The 23,981-nt window shown below is 44.4% G+C and overlaps 1 protein-coding gene across 1 annotated transcript in view; it reads right to left on the bottom strand.

The window, feature by feature from the left end:
• Positions 1 to 23,981, bottom strand: part of FAM178B (family with sequence similarity 178 member B) — a 194,033-nt gene that overhangs the window by 81,485 nt on the left and 88,567 nt on the right. The window contains exons 10-12 of the mRNA XM_082229961.1: positions 12,646 to 12,751; positions 3,861 to 4,037; positions 1,355 to 1,452 (exon numbers count right to left, since the gene is read on the bottom strand). Coding sequence (XP_082086087.1) covers positions 1,355 to 1,452; positions 3,861 to 4,037; positions 12,646 to 12,751 — 381 coding nt within the window. The remainder of the gene's footprint in view (positions 1 to 1,354; positions 1,453 to 3,860; positions 4,038 to 12,645; positions 12,752 to 23,981) is intronic.

Below are 23,981 nucleotides of genomic sequence, written 5' to 3'. Positions count from 1 at the left end.
TACAGCACATTTCTGCACATTGCCAAGGCACTCCTGCACTACTACAAGCAGAGCATTTGTTGTATAGAAAAAGGTATGGATTTCAGCAGGAAACTACGGTGCACGCACTAAGTGCAGCTAACTGCCCCCAAACTGCCCCAAACCTTTCGCAGGTGGAAATGGAATGGGAAACGTTATTGTGTATAACTTGCCCTGATAGCATCCTGAGCACAAATCATGATGAACACAGCAAGGACATCTGGAGGGGCCCTGAGATGTATGTTCTGATCAGGGCAAGGATTTGCCACTGCAAGTAGAATGCAGTCTAAGACACCATTCAAATGCTCTGGCGTGCACATGCAACAACATGATTCTCACAGCATGATTGCTGGACTATCATCACGGCACACTATGACTGAGGATGGCATGCTCATTTCATGGTGATTGGATTGAAAAGTTAGTACAAGAGCTGGAGAAGGGAGACAGGCTGGCAAACAAGAGATTATGGCAGCAGTCTCTGCATAGAGAACAGCCTCTGGGCTAAATCCTCCAAATTCCATTATCCTAACACTTTTTACACTAGAGATCTGCTCCTGCAGCAGCTGCCAGAGATTTGGGTGGATATTCCAGTTCACTTTGTTCTTGCCTTGTAACTTTTTAAGAAACTGTTTTTGGGGCCATGTGTGCCTTCCACCTCTGCCTGTTCTCTTGTCCTTCTGCTCCCTTTTCTGATGTTCCTCTGGAGTACTCCCACTTTCCAGCCTTCCTTTCTGAGTCCTCTGTGCTTCCTTAGGCTTGCTGAAATTGCAGTCTGTGCCTCCTGTTTTCCTAAACTCTTACTACTACTGCCCCACAGTAGAGCATCCTCTGCCTGTTCCAAGCACACCCTGGCAACAGGATAGACATTGGGTTGGTGAAGCCAGTCAATGTCAGAGACGACGTTATCATCATTCCCACCACCAACTCCCTCAGTGCATCACAATATGATGCCCGTGGTATCAGTTTTAAGTTGCACCATGTTCTCATTCTAACCAATGTGGTCTGAAATAGACACTCCTGCCCCCCCTTTCTTTTTCCCCAAAGCACACATTTCTCAACATGCAGACACTCTGTTTGGACAGGGGAGGTTAGGAAGGAGCTGGCATTCTAATTGGGAAAAGGCTGTGAGCAGAGTGGACTTCCCAGATAACAGCATGTTTCACTGCACGGCCATGTTTCTGATTTAGCAGCAAGCATCCCCTGGAAACATTCAGGTCTGAGTATGGCAGGCACTTGCAATAATTAGTGCCTCCAGAGACATCTAGCCACACTTCTTCCAGGATCTCTTCAGCAAGTCATCCTCCCTCCTGTTCTTACTGAACAAGGGCAAACTCACCGTCCTCTGGCTGTGGTGTCAGGAAAGGAACGCACAACAGCTACCAAATTGTGATGGTGCTGTGAGACATGGCAGAGGGACCTGCACAATTCTGGCAGCTGCAAAAGAAAAGGATGTCTCGGTTGTGAAGTTGCCGGGGAGGTGGGTTCAGATGGTTACTTATGGGGAGAAAGAGGAGACAGAGTGGGTGGGTGATGTTTCAAGATGAACGGCTCCAGTGAACATCTGCAGGCTATGCCTGCAAGCTTCCCATAAACCAGGGCAGGGAACCTCAGGCCTCAGGCCTCTCTAGCTGGCCCTTTGAACTCTCCCTGAGACATGTCCTTCCCCAGGCCACACCCCTCACAGGGTCCTGCTGTATCCCCTCCTCCAGTGCTTTTGCCTGGCAGGAATGTGCCCTTGAACTGCCACAATGCATGTTGCTTGCCTGGGTGGAGAATGAAGAAATGCAACAAGCATCTGATTGGCCTCTGTGAGGAATAGGACGCTAAACTAGATGGCCATCTCTGGCAGCACTCTAAAGTTCTTGTGGAGCCTGATGTCTGCTCAGCTGCATGGTGACATGCAAGCAACATGCAGCCAATCTGATGCTCCGTGCAGCTCTTGTCCTTTGCTCACTAGCTCTCAGCTGATATTAAACTAACCTGAGTTTCTCCCTGTTGCACAGCTACATCCCTCTAACCAACAGCTGGTATTAAATCCTGGGGACTCTTTCCCCATTAAGGGTGTTCAAGGCCAGACTGCAGCTGGAAGGGGGCGTTGGAGATCTGATCTGGAGCAGTCTCAGCACAGTGCCTGCCTCCACCCAACAGGCTGCTGCGACCCCAGCCTAGCCAAGCATGTCAGCTCCAGACAGAAGCATACAAATGCCAGCAGCTCTGTCAGGCTCTGCAGGGAATTGCCGAACCAAAGCTCAAGCCAGAGGTTCATTAAGCCTTGCAATTAATTAAGCAGCTGAATGGAAGATGCTGCTGGCTTTGTTGCAGAAAGAGGCAGAGGACAAGCATGAATCAGCAGGGCTCCAATGGAGGGGAACCCTATTGCTGCAGCAGGTTTCTGAAGACAAGAAGAAGGTACACATGGATTGTAAGAAGAAGTGCCTTTGGGCAGGGACTCTCCAGGGTTAACCTTACTGTGCAGTGTTGCACACTGAAAAGCTCTGCTCTTGTTGTTGTTGTTGTTGCTGCTGCTGCTGTTATCCACAACCAGGACAATGTGTAGACCCCCAACATGAAAACCAATCTTCCAAAATCTAAGCCCCAAATAAATCATGTATCTTGAGGAAATATGCATACACTTTCTTACATCGTATCACTTATTCAGATTGCTTGACCCACATTTGTTTTCCCCCTCCCCAAAAAGTAGTATTATTTTAAGCCAAAGATTAGAAGAATGGAAGAGTGTGGATATTGTGAATGGGCACAGGAGCAGAAATCATGAAAAAGAAACCACCGGGCATTCCACTCCTGTTCTGTATACTCAAAGTTATTATTATTCAATAACATGTAGGCACCAAAAGAACAGGTAACAGAGAACAAGTAATGCAGAGTTACAGAATAAAATAATACTCTGAAGGTGCAGAATTTTTAGTGGTAAATTCTTCCTTCTAAGGCTATAGTATTAATATACTGCCAATGTGCCTTCAGCCACAACTGGTGGCACCAGGCATGCGGCATCCTTTCCTTAGGGCTGTGTTTTCTTGAACAGCAAACAGAAGTAGAAAGCATTGCAAAGTGTAGCACCCAGCAAAAATTCATTACATATGTGTGGTGTGTTGGGGCGGAGGGAAACCACCATCCACACAATGTGTTTCAGTGCATCCATGGTGAGGTAACATGAGATTTTTATATTGGATTTTCTTCCCTTAATAGATTATCTGTGGATCAGGAAGATTTGAATTAATTGGGAGTAAGGGCCAGCTGCCAGTTGGATGAGGATGTTGTGCGGAAGCTGCAATAAAACTCAGACACAAGCAGTTTCAGATTTGCAGAGCTGGCCCACCCAAGGGGCGAGGTGATGCACATGCCTCAGGCAACAGAAGTGCAAGAGGCGGCAGGGGAGCAGGAAGATGTCATTCCCGTTTCAAACGGGACAGGCCACCCCTGCGAACAGGCATTAAACATCCTGTGTGGACAAGACTGCTAACTAAAGTGGATTATAATTTTCATTCCATTTGAGAAAAAACAACAGGAAGTCTGTGCAAGAGAGAATCTGTCTCCTTTCCCACACTTGGGCAGGAAAATTGGTAATGAGCTTAAACCAGTGATATTTTAGTTGTGCATTGTGACTGAAATCTGCCAATCCCATCCTGCCCTGACAGGAAAGACTGGCAACTCTTTTACTGCTCCTTTGTCTTTGACAGCAGCCTGGCAGACAGAAATTCAGCAGGTGAAGCTTTTCTGGACATGGGAAAGTCTGACATGGAAATGTTAAAGACACACAAGCAGAGTCAGCAAAAACGGGGAGGCAACTCTGTTCACAGGTGTACTAACTGGAAAGTACTAACCTTTTCTGACCAGTCCTGGATGCCTTCAAACAGCACCAACAGCAGTTGCTGAAGCCCCGTCTGTGGATGCTTCCGCAGGTTCTTGTCCAGGCCAAGCCGGCAGAGCAACACGAGGAGGGCCAAGCGCTGGCAGTCAGGGTAGGAGTGCGGATGGGATGCCACACACAACGTCAGGAACTAGAAGGAAAGGAGAAACCCAAACAGTGTCAGGAGGATGTGGCAGGATGAGAATGAGGCAGGGGGTCTTCCCCAAGCCTGACCCACCAGGAATATCTTAAGAAGAGCTTCCCAGAGGTTCTCCAACACCAGTTGGATAAGGCATACAGATTAATTTGGCACGCATTCATGGCTAGCCGGCAGGCAGGAATCCAAGCTCCCAGATCAATCCTACTTCTAACTGCAACCTGCCACAGCACAGTGATCAGCGTGGCCTGAAGTACTGAGCACTGGCTTGGGACCCAGCAGGATCCATGTCTGAGGAGCACCTCTAATGTGAATTTGTGCCACTATCTCTCACTATTAGTTCCCCTCTATAATGTGGAAAGAACAAGTCACCTAACACAACAAAGATAGAGAAGCACTTTGTAGATTAGAAGTGCCAGATGGGTGAAAAAGTCTAGCAACAATACAGACGATAATACTGTGTTTTTAGAGCAATAGCCTGGAGATGGGCAGTGTCTCCCAGGGCATTTTCAGGGGGGCTATGAGAACGCAACACAGAACATGCCAAGGAAGCCAGACACAGGGCTTGTCCACACTTACTTTTAGTCCCACTCTTTGCAGGCACAGGTCCTTGCTTTACCAAGCATTGGTTTTTTGCCCCAAATTCTCCCTGCAAAACCCCACTCTTTAAAGCTGAATCCGAGAAAATGTCAATTTGGGCTTTCCATGGGTTGACATTTGCTCTGATTGAGCTTTAAAGAGCAGGTTTCTGTGAAGCAATAAAACACAGTGCTCAGATACGGAGCTTAAAAGTGCAGAGCATGCCTGGAAAGAGCAGAGGAAAAGTAAGTGTGGATAAGTCTGAAGTCCTATCTGTAGAAGTCCGCTTCAGACTGATTATTAAGGGGCTCCTTTGCTGGTCTCCTTGTAGTTTCTACCCAGGAGTTAGGAACCTTCTTCAGCCTAAGGGCTGCATTATATCTTTCTCTCTCTTTATATATAATTTCTCCCCCCACCACGTATATACAATATTAATTTGAGAGAACAAAAGAAAAGTAATAAAAAAGTATAATAATGGAAACTTATAGTACATATTGCTTTCTTGATCTACATAAAGTCTCTGTATAATTATACAGAAATGCATTATCATATACCTAATAAAATGTGTGGATTTGCTTTTTCCTGTACTTTATTACACCAATACATTATAAATGCACTCCATTTTTCTATAAAACAATAATAAGATTGCCTGCCTGCTCTGACTTTGACTAAGTAAGTTAATTTGATCATATTTACAATGTCCCACACTGATTAGCCAACAAAGGGGTCCTTATTTTTCCCCAATTATGACTTATAGTTATATGAGCATATGCATAATAAACTAAAAACCAGTCTTTTATCATCTGTTATAACATGGTCTTTAATATATCCACAAAGGATAACCAATGGATCTACTAAAAGTGCATGCAGTGGTACCTCGGGTTACAGACGCTTCAGGTTACAGACTCCGCTAACCCAGAAATAGTACCTTGGGTTAAGAACTTTGCTTCAGGATGAGAACAGAAATCAGCTGAAGACTCCATAAGCTAAAATGGTGCTTCAGGTTAAGAACAATTTCAGGTTAAGAATGGACCTCCAGAACGAATTAAGTTCTTAACCCGAGGTACCACTGTACCCTGTGACTGTTTTTATTTCTTTTATCATCACCCAACAGAATTTCTTTATTTTTGGACAAGTCCAGAAAATACATTGTATATCAGCCTTATGTGTTTTACAATGGCAGCCTATATTGCTTGTTGTTCTGTATATATGACTATGTTGTTCTGACATCAGATACGATCACATACTATCATTAAGATTAACAGATACGATTTGTTGAGGGATATTTAACCATTCTTTTTGGGGTGCCAAATGCTAGTGGGGATGGTGGTATTATTATATGGTGGTATTATTAATATTATTGTTGTTTGTTTGTTTATTATTTTATATTGCATCCTTCACCAGCAGGTCTCAGGGCAGGTCACAATTTTAATTTCAGTATTAAAAACAGGTAAAACAAACTGCAAACACAGGAATAGCAGCAAAACTGCCCCCCTCCAAAAATAAGGGCTTCTGCTGTAAGGAAAGTAACAGGAAAATGCACTGGAAAGTGTAGGATAAATAGCAGGTGTTATCTAACCTCCATGAAACTTTGTGCAAGGAAATCAGGATGAATGCTCAATAAACAGGCTGTTTATTGGGTTTTGAGGCGATAGCTTTAACCCTAGGTTTGAGGAGCAATTAGTGTGTGGGGCACTGCAAAACAGGGGGTTTTCACTGCAAAATGCTGCCAAACTGTTGCCAAACTTTGGCACCGGTTTGGAGTAAATCAGACAATGTTGGATTTTGGGGTGTTAACCACCGACCTCATGTTTGATGTGTCAATTACTCAATTTGTGAGGTGGTGCAAAACGTGGGGTTTTCCTTGAAAAATGCTGCAAAGCAACTACAAAACTTTGGCACAGGTTTGGAGGGGATCCAAAATTTTGGAGTTTGTAGTTAATTATCCTGTCTGGAAGCAGGCCTTACGCCCCTGGATCTATTTCTGCTATGTCTCTGACCTGGACCAGACCAACCTTGCTTCCAGCCTGAACTCAACATTCTGCTAACCCCAGTTACCTGCTCTGATTGCAAAGACTGAGACCATCTACATGACTCAGGCTGGCTGGTATCATTGGAGACAGACAGTATGCATGACATGCATGTCATACATGTATGACAGGCATTGAGAAATGTTGATCACAGACGATTGCAGTAAAGCTTAAGCTGCCGTCTATCTGAATGTGTCCTCTGGCAGGAGAAGAGAATCAGAGGCATAATACAAGGAGAAAGAACTGGTAGTTCTCTCCCTTGCTGAGGAGGAGCAGAGGTAACAAGAGGCAGTCAACGGCTCTGTGCTGAAGGCTGCAGTGGAACTGGCCAAGAAGAAAGCAGTACATGTGAAAAGGATCTAGGAGTCTTGGTTGACCACAAACTTGACATGAGCCAACAGTGTGACATGGCAGCTAAAAAAGCCAATGCAATTCTGGGCTGCATCAATAGGAGTAGAGCATCTAGATCAAGGGAAGTAATAGTGCCACTGTATTCTGCTCTGGTCAGACCTCATCTGGAGTACTGTGTCCAGTTCTGGGCACCACAATTCAAGAAGGACACTGACAAACTGGAACGTGTCCAGAGGAGGGCAACCAAAATGGTCAAAGGCCTGGAAACAATGCCTTATGAGGAACAGCTAAGGGAACTGGGCATGTTTAGCCTGGAGAAGAGGAGGTTAAGGGGTGATATGATAGCCATGTTCAAATATATAAAAGGATGTCACATAGAGGTGGGAGAAAGGTTGTTTTCTGCTGCTCCTGAGAAGTGGACGCGGAGCAATGGATCCAAACTACAAGAAAGAAGATTCCACCTAAACATTAGGAAGAACTTTCTGACAGTAAGAGCTATCAAACCACATCTTTGTCCCTGGAAAAATGTTATCCACCCCCCTGCAAAAGAAACCTAGCACATCAGTTGCAGTTTTCTGCAAATGTAACTGCGCTGCTGTCACAATTTCATAGCAACAAGAAAAATTGCATCCATGGAATGTCACCCTGCTTCACAGCCCTTGCATTTGATTCAGCAGCTCACTTTTAAAAGTTTTTAACCAAGCCCTGTTTCTGAGCAGTATGTCACACAAAGCATGGAAAATTGGTCTTTGTTGCAAGCATTTTTCTTGGCACATCAGATTTCTGGGCTCACGCTGTCACACCAGGAATGCTTCTGTGTAACAAATAGCTCTGACACTTTAAGGTTGTGATGGTTTCAGCAGTGCTTTCCCCCATCACCACTTGAAAATCCTAATCCCCTGGGTAGGGGCATCACAATTAGCTGCCACAGAGATGATTGTGGTGTGTGACAAACAGCGGATTAGGAGGATGTCAGGCAGAGGAGCAGGCCGTTGCAGGGAGGCAAGAGGAGCTAATCCACATACAAGGTGAATGAAACCAGATTAGCTAACATCAGAACCAGATTGTGGAAATACAGTAAATGCCAGTCAAAACCTTATTTCCAGGCCTTGCTCAGTCTTCCCCAACCTGGTGCCCTCCAAATGTTTTGGACTACAATGCCCAACAGCTCCAGCCAATGGTCAGGGCTGACAGGAGTTGCACTCCAAAACATGTTGAGGGCGCCTAGGCTTTGGGTCTTTGCTATTAAATAGGGCCTCCTCATCCAGAATCTGGGGCAGTCACATGGCTTGTCTTTGACAAAAAAGGCTTTCTGGAACCTATCACATTCTGGGCCTCCCAGCAGATCATGTGTAATGTTAGTTTCCAGAACCTGCTTTAGATAATCTAAACCCCTTGTGTCTCGGCCAGAAAATGGTGGTTGCATATGAACAGACACAGGAGCAGGTGTAGGTTTTTGTTTTTAAAAAAATAATATTTATTGAGTTTCCAAAAATTTAAACACTATAAACAAAAAAGAAAAAAGAAAAAACCCGAAAAACAACACGATACAATACAAAAACACTACAAAACACTAACACATAAAACAAATAAAACAAAACAAAGACCATTTACAACACATTAAACAATTTCAATGTCATATCTTTTCGTTCGCTTATTTCCACGACTTTCTCACACCTCCCTTTTTGTATTCCACATCAATTAATTATTTCAGCAATTCCTTTTCATCTTCCTCTGTTTTCTATCCTATAATTATCTTAACACATTCTAACCTTATTTTGTTCCCTTTAATGCTCTATTAATCTATTTATACTTAATTCCTTATAACATTTCTGCTAAAGCCATATAACTTCATTCCAACTTTGTTCTAACATTCATTAATTTTGCAATATTTCTATAAATAGTCTTTAAACTTCCAGTCTTTTTCCACCAGCTCTTCTCCCTGGTCTCGGATTCTGCCAATTCTCTCAGCCAGCAAAAAGCAGATGATTCATAACAAAATTTAGGGGTCTGGCAGGGCAAGTCCACCTCCTTCTTTAGCATCCGTTAATATCTTAAATGTTATTTGAGGCTTCCTGCCCTGCCAACCAAATCTAGAGACGTCCCTCCGCCACCTCCTGAGACAATCCCTCCCATCCAAAGCTTGCAATGTTTGAAACAAAAGCGACATCCCCGACATCACAGCAGCCGTTGTCCCCACCACAGCAATTCGGCCCAGCAATAACAACTTCAGATTTGACCCTATTTCCAAATCCCTTTCATGCATAATTTTTATTAATTTGCGTAGTACAAAATACAAAATACCAAAAAAAAAAAAAAATTCAGTTCTCATTTTCACAGGCTTTTGGTAAGACTTCCTTCAACCTTTCCACAAATCATCCGTTATAATCTTTATGAGGGTTCGCATTTCCTGTTTTATATTGCCATTATTCATCACAGTTCTTCCAATTCTCTTTAGACAATAACCTTTTCATTTTACAGAGCTCCTTTAAAGCCCACTAGTGTTATCTGTCCGTCACTTAAATTTTCCAGATATTTCGTAAAGCTTTCCCAATCCTTAATGAACCTCTGGTCTTTTGAGTATCTAATTTTCCCTGTCATCTTATCCATCTCCGCATAATCTAACAGTTTTGCTCTCCATTCCTCGATAGTCGGCAAGCCCTCTGATTTCCAGTTTTGAGCTAGTAAAACTCTTGCTGCTGTTGTTGCATACTGGAACAACTTATGATCTTTCTTCTTTATCTCCTTTCCTACCAATCCCAACAAAAAAGCCTCGGGTTTTTTTAATAAAGGTATATCTTAAGATTTTCTTCATTTCATTATATACACTCTCCCAAAACCCTTTAACTTTTTGGCATTCCCACCACATATGGTAGAAGGACCCCTCCCTTTCCTTGCACTTCCAGCATTTATTACAGATTCCATACATTTTGGCCAATTTTGCAGGAGTCATATACCATCGATAGAACATTTTCATTAAGTTCTCCTTTAATGTCACACAAGCTGTAAACTTAAGATGTTTTTTCCAAAGTTTCTCCCATTCTTCGAAATATATATTGTGACCAATATCTTTAGCCCAATATATCATCACCGACTTTACTTCCTCGTCTATTAAATTCCATTCCAATAACTGATTGTACATTTTCGATAGGATTTTATAGTTAATCTCTGTCTGGAATCTAGAATATTTATCAGCATATCCTTTGTCTTTAATGTCTTTTCTAAACATTCCATTTATCTGGAAGTAGTGCAGCCAATCATAGACTTTCTCTTTGACCTGATCATACGGCTTCATTTTCCACTTTCCTTCTTCTTTCATTAACAGTTGTTCATAAGTGGCCCAATTATTTCTCATGTTAATCTTTTTAACGCTCATAACTTCTAGTGGCGATAGCCAATGGGGTGTTTTAGGTTCTAACATATCTCTATTCCTCTCCCATACCTCAATCAGTGGGCCTCTAAAGATGTGATTTTCGAAGCCCCTGTGCACTTTTTTCTTCTCCTGCCACAAATAGGCGTGCCACCCGAATCTGTTGTTAAATCCCTCTAGGTCTAGCACTTCCTTGTCTTCCAATTTTATCCATGTTTTAACCATGTTTTCAAGGGCAATTGTGAAGGACGTTGGCCTGAAGAGAAAGGGGATTTGGAAATAGGGATTTGGACCCTATTTCCAAATCCCCTTTCTCTTCAGGCCAACGTCCTTCACAATTGCCCTTGAATAGATTCACATTTCTGGCGGTCATACTAACCCCCAAATACCTCTCTTTCTCAACCAAAGTTAGTCCTATCTCCTTCTGAAACTCTATCAAGCTTTTCTTTTCCTCAGGTAGGGCTCTGATCCTCAATTTCATCTGTTTCTCTTTAAGTTCAGTCATAACAGGTGTCAGCTTGTATTCCTCAAGTTGTCCTTGTATGGATGAGACTCTCTCCAGTTGAATTACTTTAACTTCAGCAGCAAGGGTTTCCTCCTTAACTTCATCCGCAGTTTGCCGTATCAGGGTAGATTCCTGTATCAATTTCTGGGTGGTTTCTGTATTGGTATTCACCTTTTGTCCCAGGTTATTTAAACTTTCTGCCATCAAGTCAATTTTAATATTTACAGCATCCAGTTTCATATTTATCACATCTGTTTTCTTATGAAGCTGTTCCAGCGAGTCATTTATTTTCACTAATACAACCGCTAAGGCCTCTTCTGGCGACATTCCGTCTTTCCCATCTGCCATAACACTCAATAGATTCAAGGTCAGTCTCACAGTCTCACAATTTTTATCTTACAGCTGGAAATTTCCCAGCCCAGATCTTATATAGCTGCCAGTTTCAAGAACTTCCACTAGAGGGAAACAGTTTCTATTTGTATTGATAAATAATATCCTCTTATAAGCACAGTTCAAATGACCCAAAACTAGTTTCAATTTTCAGTTACTTTCACTGCTGGAGACAGTAGAAACAATGTATCTTCTCTTATGCTAACTGTCAATGAACGATCCAAATGCTGTCAATAAATGTCCCACCAAACGTTGGACCTACTAGCAGCCCGTTCCCAGGGTCCGAGCGGCGGTATTTTACCTCTCTTGGTCTCTTCCGCAGGCAAACTCAGTCCACAACTCCCCCCCCCGCCTCCAAGGGGGGGATTGCATTCTTATGAAAATTTAGTCTTTTACAAAAGGCTTTCCAAGACTTCAGCTTGCAGCCTCAATTGCTTCAGACTATTTACAAAAGGGGAAGGCGGATTTCCTGTATTGAACCTTCCCCGTTTCGATGCCAAATTAGACGTTTTAAAAATCCAATTTTCCCCGATTAAGCTCTACTCACGGGTAGTTACTTTAGAGTCAAATTGTCCACAGGAAAAAGTCAGCACTCTCTGACAACAGCTATGCGGCTTCGCTCCGTGAAAGAAGCAGATGATTCGAAGCACCACGCCGCTCACCCCACGTCGCTCCGGATCCACAAAACCGGGTTTCCCCGTGAATGGGGGAGGCGCAAAAGGTGCCCGCCGAATCCCACGCTCACAGGCTTCTGTGATTTTTAACGGGTCTCCGCCTTCGCCGTGGCAGCCAGACCCAGATTTCCACAGAGCTGATTCCTCCTGGTCAGAGGAATCCAGCCATTGCTGGAGGCGCCTCCAGCATAGCATAGAATCATAGAGTTGGAAGAGACCACAAGGGCCATTGAGTCCAACCCCCTGCCCCCGGAAGTCAGGAGCAGGTATAGGTTTTGATGCTGCCGGTGAGTTGTGTTACCTTCACTCCTCATATGTACAGCCTTCAAATCAAATCATGACCACCTCTTCCACTGCGCCTGTCTCCCCATGATTCAGACAAGCTGTTTGTTTTATCCCCCATCCCCCCCTGTGAGTACCCTGCATGAAACTCTTCTTTGGTGATTTGTTTGTTTTAAAAACCAAACAGCTTTTTTAACCCCAGAAAAACTGCTCTGAGAAGAGTGCTGGCACCAGGGCCTGCCAATCCACCCTGTACAAATCCAGTTTCCATTGCAGACTGGAAAAACAGGCTTCTCCTAAATTCAGTCTGGAGGAAGAGATTGGGGCATGTGCCCAAAATGCAGTGGGCATGTTTTCATGCTGGGTCGACAGCTGGGAGTAGCTATGTCTGGATGCACCGGGTGTTTTGCTTGACGCTTACCTTAAATATATCTCCAAGCACTGATGTCAAGGTGAGCTGCCAAGATGCTCCCTCGGGAAGGCTCTCGCTCTCGGTGTCTGCGGAGCCAGGAAGGTGTTCAGAAACCCTTGAGGCAAGAGGAACAAGGAGGAGGTCAGCAGGGGGAGACCAAGGGCAACCCTGGATGCTATAGCGCCAGGCCTGGAAGTCCTGAGGCTGAAGACTTTGGGAATGCCAAACTGAACAGCATCTGATCACTAGAAATGAAACCTCACTCTCTTATTTATCCACGCAACGAAGGCAGAACATTGTTTAAAATTTAGCATGGATAAAAAGATTGTTTATAAATGTATAACCTTTAATAAGTTTACACAAGTATGAGATTAATGAACACATTAACACAGAACATTCATAGGAGAATCATAGGTACGTTATTATAACATTACATTATATACACAACAGTTTCTTTCAAGCTCTTTTGGATGCAAACATCAATTATATCATTAAAATCCATAAGTCACAGTTTACCGTTCTCTATGCAGAGAATGCTTTGTTCAGAAAACTGATCTTGGGACATTGGTGACCATAGATCATTCTTTATCTTTTCTAGTCTAAAAAAATGATCATTCACCAGTACAGTTTGCAACCATTAAGCATGGGAACAATCTGAAAATTGTTTCCAAAGGTGAGAGCCGAGTGCAGGGTGCGGACCAAAGGTGGAAGAACTACACCAAGAGGAGCATGATGTGTCCCACACCAGAGGTACTGCCCATCCCCCAACACAACATTTGGTAACAAATTGGGTGCCACTACTGATAACTTACTTGATAAAAGTGCTGCAGGTGTCAACACAAAATGGCTGGTCTTGGACAGCAAAAAAGAAAAAAAGAACAGGTGACTATTCTCCATACCAGTGAGGACTGTCACAAAAAAGCACTGGTTGCAACTCTTTCTTTCCATGGGGACTGAGTAAACTCAACTGGACAGAGCTGGAATAACTGTGCTTTTTCAGACTCTCCCCCTCCTCTCCCCTCCCCACACGAAACCACTTGAGTCTGGCATGTTGCCAGCTGCTGTTTTGAGAAATAACTTCATTCTAACCCAGGGAGTGGAGGGCTTCCAACACACACTTTCATCATGGCAACGTGGAGCAAAAGGCGATTTCACACTCTGCTCCAGATTTCTGCTCAGCAAATCTAACTTGGGGGGGGGGGACCTCACTTCTCAGCTCCCACCCTTCGTTCCCATTAGAAACCTTCAATTTCAAGGCTCAATTTCTCAGCCATCTCAGATTGCTCTGGGCTGAAACTGAACATGCAGGATCAGACGGCAGCTCTGATTCCACCCGCCTTTTATTCTCTTTTATTTATTTCTTCCTCTTCTTCATAACCGAAAGTGATTTTTTAAAAATGCCTCTTTTTATTATTAGAATGCTTTTAGCTCAAAAGTCTGACCTACATTGAAGACTGTATAATTTAATCAGGATGAAAGAAAGTTCCCTCGTTTCTTAATACCACATTTTTAACTCTTGCCATCCTGTTGATGAGAAATCTCATAAAAACAAGCACTCTTCTTGAATTTCCTTGGGGGGGGGGATGACACACAGCAGCACCATCTTTAACTCTTTCTTTATTCCAAAGCACAGGCATTTTCACACGAGGCTTAAATGTGTAGGCAATACGAATCTAAACTCAACTTTGGCTGAAAGGTAGAATCTGTCTGCCTGTGACATAGCCAAATTATCATTATGGAATTGGACTTCCCTATTTCCCTATATGTTGGAGGGTATGTAATAACAGGGAATCTTGCAAATTTGACATAAAAATGGCCCTCCACTTTCCTGTCTGCACCAGCCACATTCACGCAGTGACAATATAACTAGGGCTGCACAGTGTTTCTTATGCATACTCTGTGCGTCTAATTCTGGAATGTTCCCCAGCAACTCTTGTGTGATTGGTTAACTCTAGTCACATGGGAGGTATCTCATTATCCATTTTGTTTTGTGGGTGAGTGACTTGGCTGTAATGGTGGCATCTCCATGAACACGGAATAAGATGCAATAGAGGAGAGGAGTGCTCATGTTTCTGGATGAATGCATGTGAAGTTGATGCACAGAACTTGATGTTCTCCCAAAGAAGCAGGAAGGAGAATGGGGAAACCTCTCAGAAGGAGCTGCGTGGCCAAGCTGGGTCACGTGCAGAAGGCTGAGAGCAAGGACTAGAAAGAGAGAAAGACACCACTTGTTTGAATGTTTAAGGAAGAAGCTGTAATCTTCAACTAAGAAAAACCAAGCCCATGCTTGGATAAGCATGTGAATGTAAATACTTTGCATATATCTTCTTTAGCTATATGTTATACAGGTAAAAGCCTTTGAATAGTTTAACAAGTGTTTGGACACTGTTCTATTCTAATTTCAGAAAATAAAATTTCAAGATTTGGCTTCCTAGCTGCAATTTATCTACTCTGCCAACCATAACTCGAAAGACGTATCTGTTTCATCACAGCATCCATGGCATCATCCAGCCCTTGACACAAGGGAGAATGGACTGCGAGTTGCAGGTTATGAAATTCCACACAGGAGACTTTTAGTGGCTCACAGCATAATTTGCGAGCTTTTTGGCAGAGAAAGTCTTGCTGCTCCGCCATGACCTCCCTGCCAATTTGGATACAGTAACAGAACTGGAGGCCCCTTGACTGTCCTCGGGTCCAGGTTTGGACCATTTTGACCGGATACTCCCTGCCAATGTGGACAGATTCCTCCGAGCTGGAAGGCCCACCACTTGCCCCCTTGACCCGTTCCTGTCCTGGCTGATTAGAGCGTGTCCAGACGAGGTACGGGTCTCCCTGGGTGATATCATTAATCAGTCCCTTGGCACGGGGACTTTCCTAGGGGAGTTGAAGGAAGCAGTGGTACATCTGCTCTTAAAGAAAACATCTGTAGATCCTTTAGATCTATCCAATTACCACCCAGTTTCAAATCTTCTGAACCTGGGTAAGGTAATTGCCGAACAGCTTGGCAGGTTTGTGGATGAGACATTGGCTCTGGATCCATTTCAGTCCAGCTTTCACCCTGGTTACGGGACCGAGACAGCTTTGGTCACCCTAACAGATTATCTCCGTAGACCCCTGGATCGAGGCGGGTCGGGACTGCTGATTCTCTTAGATCTGTCAGCAGCCTTCAACATGGTCAATCGTGATCTTTTGGACCACCGTCTTGCCGACATGGGGATTCAGGGCACAGTCCAACAATGGCTGCGCTCCTTTATCTCAGGTCGGGGACAGAGGGTGGCGCTAGGGAAGGAGTTGCTGCCGCAGCACTCCTTGGTGTGTGGAGTCCTGCGGGGCACAATCCTTTCTCCGATGCTTTTCAATATCTTTATGCGCCCCCTTGTCCAGACTTTTCGGAGTTTTGGTTTGGGTTGTCATCAATATGCTGATGACACCCAGCTTAATCTGTTGATGGACGGCCACCCTGACTTGGCCCCAGACACACTGACCAGATGCTTGGAAGCTGTGGCTGGATGGCTGCGTGGGACCCGGTTGAAGTTAAACCCTTTGAAGACAGAGGTCCTTTGGCTAGGTCAGGATGACATGGGATTGGGGGGGGGCAACTCCCATCTCTTGCGGGGGATCAGTTAGTGCCAGCACCTTCTGTCAAGAGCTTGGGTGTAACCTTTGACGCCACCCTTTCCATGGAGGCGCAGGTTGCAGCCACAACAAAGGTGGCATTTTTTTCATCTCCACCGTATTAAGCCTTTCTTGACCTAATCTGGCCACAGTGATCCATGCGACAGTCACCTCCAGGCTTGATTATTGTAACTCGCCCTACGCGGGGCTGGCCTTGAAGCTGACCCAGAAACTCCAGCGGGTGCAGAATGCTGCGGCAAGGCTTCTTACTGGGTCCTTGCCATGGGTTCACATTCATCCAGTGCACTGGCTCCCAGTGGAGTACAGAGTCAGGTTTAAGGTGCTGGTTTTGACCTTTAATTGCTCTTCTGTCTCCTGAAGTCCACCACAAGCTCCTTTGTCTTCCTTGTATTTATGAGCAAGTTGTTAGCTCTGCACCACTCTGTCAGCCGCTCCACCTCATCTCTATAGTCCGTTTCACCCTCCCTTTCAGACATGAGCCCAATCACGGTTGTGTCATCTGCAAATTTGACAACCCTATTACTAGGGTGAGCAGCGACACAATCGTACGTGTAGAGAATATAAAGGAGCGGACTGAGTACGCATCCCTGTGGTGTTCCTGTGTTAGTCTTAAGCATACTAGAGGTATAAGGGCCCAACCGAACCCCCTGGGGGAGGTCTGACAAAAAGTCCAATATCCACCCACAAAGTGATAACGGAAGCCCCAGATCTTCCAGTTTAGACATCAGACGTTGTGGTAGAATGGTATTAAATGCCGAGCTGAAATCTAAAAAAAGCAGTCTGACATACCCCCCCCCCCCGCTGCTCCAAATGTGCAAGAACGGCATGGAGGGCAATCGCCACAGCGTCCTCTGTCGATCTTTTCATTTTATAAGCAAATTGGAATGTGTCCAGTCCCTCTGGTAGGCACTGGTGTTTGCTGCCCTGAGCCTGGCTTTTTTTTATATTATTATTATTATTATTATTATTATTATTATTATTAATCCTAACAATGTCTACTTACAAAAAGGGAAAGGTAGTTAGGATTGCAGCCTCAAACTTGATTTTTCAGGTATGCGAGTCAGTCAAATCTTTTAAGAGAACACAGTATTTTACCCGTCCCTCATGATAACAAAACAGGACTTTTCATTTCAGTTTAATATTTATTTCCCCATTTTTCTTTCTATAGAAACCAAATGCAAGCAAAACAACCTTATCAAAAACAGCAATATAAACCATTCAACAAATGGACAAACCCCATGAATGCTTCCTCGGCTGCTGGATTTTCCATTCCAGAGCAGCGTGTTCCCCACACATCCTCTGCTCAAATTGCTTAAAAGCAAACAAACACAAACATTCCCACAGAGGTAAATGTTCTGTTGCTACAGCCTTTGAAAGGACCTCAGCTATCTCTGCTCATGTAAATAAGTGGAAAGGTGTGAAGGGAATCAGAGCCTTGTGTGTTATGCTCATTCAGCCATGGGATTGCAGTTCTCCAGAAGCTCAGCTAAGGCCCCGTGACAGCTGCTAGGTTCTCCCCCACCAGAGCTATCAAGAGCTAAAGGAGCAAAGGGGAGAATAAGACATGGCATGAGCCCTTGGCGGCGATGTAAAAACAGCTCAATTCACTCTTGCTAAAGGTGCAAAGTGATCAGGTGATGGTGGAGGAGGAGGAGGAGGATTGGTGCAGAGCAAATCACAAAGGCCAAACACAGCAGGAGGGGACCTGGCATCCTGCCCAGGCGCTGGCAACAATAGAGCCTTAACAAAGCAAACCCGCCTGTTAATCCTGTGGGTGGGAAGCCTCTGGACTGCCAGGCAGTGGAAGTTACACCTGGCTCTGTGAAGAGGCTTTAATCTCCCCCAGTTTGAGAGAATGGAGCAGAGAGGCTACCACTGGGCCCAAGGTCAAGGGTTTGGAAAGGGTCACAAGACGTCTAGTTCAAAGGGGGGAATTATGTACTCAATAGGTTATCAAGGACACACACACAAAAGCAATCAGAGGGAAAAAGATGATGGGGAAAACAGCTTGCCGAGAACAGAAATTTTTCCTACTGAACAGTGGAAAATGTGGCCTCAGATTCTCAGCCACTTTTAAGAGCTGGGCTGGAGCAAGTCAGTTTTGCCGCTTGAGGCAAAGGACAAGATGGAGACCCCGATGTTCTATGTACAGAAGCCAGCTGGCCTGGCAGTTGACTCTTATTTCATGATATTTGAATGCAATAGGGTTCTCTATCACATCTGAGGGCAGCATCATTACCCTATATTGTTTTGTGGCTTGGCCCTCCCCCCTGGCTAGTTATCAGAGTGCAGAACAGGCACATAGCATACATAGCTCTCTCTCATACACAAAAAGAGCACAGCCATGGGGTTGCCACGGCTGCCCTCCCAGCGTCTGCCACCCAAAACTAATGGCAGAGTCAGCCCTGTCCAAATGTCTTGCTACTCCTCCACTGCCCGGAGATGGAAGGACCAGCGTCTGGGCTGATGTCAAGCTTCAGAGGCACATGGCAAGCGTTAGGCAAAGGTGAAGTCATCACCTGAGATGACGGATTTTGCCTACTTGTCAGAGTAGCAGAACTCCCTGGAGGCACCATTAGGAACTGAGGGGTGGGGGGAGAGAAATTCAGGACAGTTTGAATTCCACTGTGAGGTGAAAATACCTAATTTGCACTTTCCCAAACAATATGTGAACTGAAACCAGTCTTTGAAATTCCCATTGTTCTAGGCACATTTTGTGACAGGGAATTTCGTTAGCGCAAGTAGTTTCTGAGCTCTGGGTACAGTACTGCGCCTAAGATTTCAGATTAAAACTGCAGAGTGAAAGAAAAGGAGGACCTTTTTCTGCCTGCCCACTTCCAGCTACTCTCTGAAGATTGAAGAAGAGACCCTCTTAAAAATATTAGGGGGGGCAGGGTAAGGACTAGACCATGTGAAAATGAACATAATATTTTAGCTGAAGTTCATTCACTTCCAGTTTTGTATTCTAAAAAAATAGTGCCTAGACATTCTGTTGTTGCGCCCATAACATTGATTTAAGGTGCCTTTTAGCTCCTAGCTTTCATATCTCAGTTTCTAACATTGACTGCAACACAGCCGTCCTTTGACATTTGCATTTCTCCCAATGCTGTGATGCTGCAAAGACGTGTGTGCAAGGGACAAGTGTGCCCTTCACAGTTTGGGACCAGTTCACCTGCAAGACGGCTTTACCCCCCATAAATATCCACTTGCCCTTGTTGATCTGCGGAGCTGGCACAGTTACAAACACAGTCCTAAAACTCATTCTGCATTTGTAAGAACACATTCTTTGAGTGTGACAGCTCCCACAGTCTGGAACTCCCTGCCTAGTGATGCCAGGCAGGCTCCATTTGCCACCTGCTCAGAACATTTTTATGTAGGCAGATCTACCTAATGTTGACTTGTGTTTTAATCTGTTTTTAGCTTATTTTGTTTTTAATTATTTTGAATGTTTTAAACAGCTGTCTTAACTGTTTTTATTGATAATTTTATTGCTTGATTCTTTTTGTAAACAGCTTTCTGTTTTTTCTAAAAGCAAGTGTTACATAAATGTTATGAAATAAATAAAATAAATATATGAAAATAACATAGAGCAATGCTTTGCAAAAATGGATGGATTAGTCAAAACCGCACACAAAAATATGAACATTAGAATAAATTTGTTCTAAAATGCTGATGAATATTCATTAGGACTTTTTAAAAATGGCAAATCAGAAACTGGTGAAGAAATATGGAGAACTGATCTCAAACTGTAAAAAGGAGCAACAGAGAGAAATGGACAGATTCGTCCCTCCCAGGCTGCAATGCCCCGCAAGGTCCTCCTGAACAAGCCCCAGGAAATGAAGTGGAGCTAAGGAAGGGCAAGGTCTCCTGCTCTTAGGCAGCCACTCATGCCTCTCGGTGGGACTCGCACAAAACTTGGATTTTTTTAAAATCTCAAGTGCCAAAATGTCTCAGTCCAATCCTGTGGCCCTATTCCTTGGGTGCTATTTCCTGAATTTCTGTTTCTGTGGTAGGGGGCAACCCTGGGGTGTGAAATGTCCAACTGATCTCACATAAGACACTATAAGAAGAATGTGGCAAATAGGAGACAGCAGTTATGTGTAAAGGGGATTAAAGGATCCTTACACAACAAATTCGCTTTTTAAAAAAGTTTTAACCCTTTGAAGTGAGAAGAGAAATGCATTGAAAAGTTTAGGATTGATGAGGAAGCTGTGGAAATATACCCTGCAAGCAAATCAGGATGAATTATGTTGTATAACTCATTGGTCTTCCGCTGGTGGGTCAGTACTGACTAGTGAGTAAGAAAGATTAGGAAATGGGTTCTCCAATGCATGTTTGGATTAAAAGTGGGTCCTGGGACCCACTATTCCACCACGCAACACAAATCCTCTAGATAAAAACCTGCCAAGCCAAAGGCTTATACCGCCTAGCAGACTTCTACAAAAACAACAAACCCATATCAACTAGGGTGTACCCCTGGCTAACACACTACCAAATTACATGCCCTCTTTAAATAACTCAGTAGTAAAATCAGCAGCAACTAGGCTCTTGACAACCTTCAAAAACCTCCTCCTAACAACAAAGAGATATGGCAAAGGGATGATATCCACAATATACAGAATACTGCTCTAAAACCCCATTAGACGTAATAAAAAAACAATGGGAGGACAACATAGGCTATTAGATTACCCCACCCAGTGGACCAGGATGTGGTCTAAACCCCTCTTTAAATCCATAACAGCAAAAAGAAATGACTTATCAGTGAAAAGAAAAGAACTCACTCTGAAACTCACAGATGGTACCTAACACCATGGAAACTAGTGCTAATACGCCCAGGAACCTCACCAAAATGCTGGAGAGGGTGCACCACCACAGGCACATACCTTCACATGAAATTCATGAACCAAGAACCTATTCATTGACCACTAATAATGAAACATATGTTGTAAATATTTTTCCACATTAATATGCTATTTTTGTGACACACAAATGACATGAGAAAACTTGGTATACTTATTTGTAAAACGTTATTCTTGTTTATAAAACCAAATAAATAAATAAATAAATAAGTGGATCCTGGGTCTGAAAAGGTTGAAGACACCTCATGTACCTGCCCTGTAAAGAACAAAAGCTCCACCAGCTTTGACTGATGTGCTTGACATTTCTAACTTGTTTTCCTGCAGTACTGTGCTTTTAGTTGGTAACGCAGCTTGTGATATTTATATATGAAAGTGTAGATTACAAACATTTAAATAAATAAGTAGCTATCTGCTATCATCTAACCATGATGAAAGCAAGGTGCAAGCAAATCAGGATGCCGCCTGGAAGGCCCCGCTCTTGGCAAAAGGGCTATTTGCCTCCCTCCAGCCTTCTAGAAAGGGGACCAAGCTCATCGACTTGTGAGCCACCAAGCACACCCTCTCCTGGGAAGGGCCCTGGGCTGCAGCTGGGACTGCACTCAGTCTGGGCAGCAAACTTCCCTCCTGGTTGCATGTGACAAGGCCAGAAACATCTGGCCCACCTTGCAACGTGGTTGCTCAGCATAGCTTTCCAGCACCCGCAAGCCCTCTGTTTCTCCTCCCCACCCTGGCTTTGTGGCTGCCTTTATGAACCTGGCTATCTTCTCTTTCCAGACTCCCATCATTTACTTGCTTCTTTGCTTCCCGGCCTGTTAATTACAGGCCTGATGTGGGCGAACAGAATAGAGGGAGGGGGTGTATAACTGCTTTTGTTTCCTTCCCCCTGCCAGACTTTGGAAACTGGAAGAGGTGAGTTAAAAGAGGAAGATTTATACCAGGATCCTCTCCCTGAGGCTCACCACCAGGATTTATAACCCGCTCTGGTTCAAACTATGTTCAGGAACTGGTGGCTCATAAAAGTGAAGGATTGAGAGGTGCCAGCTGGGGCCAGGTGGCAGCAGATGCCGGGAAAGACACCCCCCCCAGCCCTGACGGTGTGCCTCCTGGCCTCCAGCCATCGCCTTATTGCAGCTCTGGGCGTCCCACACATGGAGCCTTCTCAGTCCCTCTCAGTTCTTAATTTCAGCTCTCAGGCACTAACAGCTGCACTGAGTCAATGCTCGGCTCAGGGTCTCACAGCAGGGTTCCAAGGTACACAGCTAGGCATAAGCTAAGACACCGTTGTCCCAACACTTGACATGCCCTCTGAGATGGGTGGGCATGGCTGTCATCCCAAGGCCTGGGACTGGGCAATAAAAAGAGCGCTCCTGGGAGGAGGCTGGGTCTGCTCAGCCCAGCTGCCATTGCATCCTTGGCAATGGAGGCGGAGACAATATGGCTGGCTCACTGTCCAATCTGGTCTCAGGGGAGCACTTCACTGATGAGCGGTGGTGTTGAAGTCATGCTGCTGCCGCATTGGAAACATCCAATAACACGGAGGTGAGACTGAGAATCCTAGAACTACACCTACAAGGAGCCAGGACAGCCACAGCTGAGGAGCATGTGGCCCTTGACAAGTTCTTGGACTTGAACTCACACCACAATGGTCAATTGTTGGGAATGACAGGAATTGTGTTACACAAATCAAAACACACCTGTCCTCCTAAATTCACTCTGAATTGTGCAATGCAGTTCTCCAACCCAAAAATGTGTACAAAAACTCCCCTTATATAAGAGAAAGTGTGCACAAAATGCACATATTGGCAAAAATAGCATGCACTATAATTAGGAGAGATGCACACAAAAATATGCACAAATTTTCATTTATTTATTTATTTATTTTTGCAAAGTGATGTGGAAATGGGATGGACTGAATTTACAATTGGAAAAATGAGAAAGTGATAGAAACCAAATTTTGCAGGTTTATCCATCCCTAGTTTTTAGACCCAAAGTTCTGTCATTATGTCATCTTCTGTTCTGGGTCAGAGCAGAATCCAATACATCCATCAGACTGGAAAAAGCCAACACTTTCTTTTTCTAGTCCTCCTGGATGTGCAGATAAATCAGGGAGAAGGCTTAAAACTCAAATGTGAAAGTCATTACAGCACTTGTGCTATTTCTTCCCTGTACACCAGGCTCATCCCAACTTGCCTCTGCTGCTCCACTGCCAACCTGCTCTGGGCTGCTCTCCATTGTGTGTGGATATGAAACAACAAGTTGGGTGCTTAGTGAGGCAATCTCAGCATTGCTTTGCCCAATGCCAAACCCATCCACAACAACACACACCAATCTGCTTGTGTAAAGAAAGGCCTTTTTCATGCTCACTGGACTGGTGCTGATAGGCAATGTAGTCCAAAACATCTAGAGTGAACCAAGTTGAGAAAGGCTGGTCTAGATGTAGTAACTGGGCAAGAATACTTCACGTAGGACAACATCACATAAAACGTTATGTAATAAATGTAGGGGTTACTCGTGCGCAAGTTGGTGCCACTCCTGGCTAGTTTGCCTTGTTAAACCTTTTCTGTCTGGACAGCCCTACACTTCGTGGCTGTTCAGTCGCTGGCAGAATCCGTCAGTGGGCGTTTCTTAAACCTTTTCCAGCATAAAAGTTGTTTGACTCCAAGTCTCCTCCTACTCTCCCTGCGCGGAAGTCTTCTGTGCAGGGAGGGCGTGGGTAGCGGAGGACCCGTGCTCTCCTCGCTGATCTCCAGCGATGAGTCCTGGAGCCCCCTCGCCGATTCCCCCATCTGCCCCCCTTTATCCCTGGTGTTACAATGATTTTCTTCCCCAGCTGGTGAGCCACCTCTCCCC

This window comes from Podarcis vaucheri (assembly GCF_965113315.1).
Source record: "Podarcis vaucheri genome assembly, chromosome: 7".
Classification (NCBI taxonomy): domain Eukaryota; kingdom Metazoa; phylum Chordata; class Lepidosauria; order Squamata; family Lacertidae; genus Podarcis; species Podarcis vaucheri.
The sequence above is the reverse complement of the archived record's forward strand: the minus strand, read 5'-3'. Positions and strand labels throughout refer to the sequence as shown.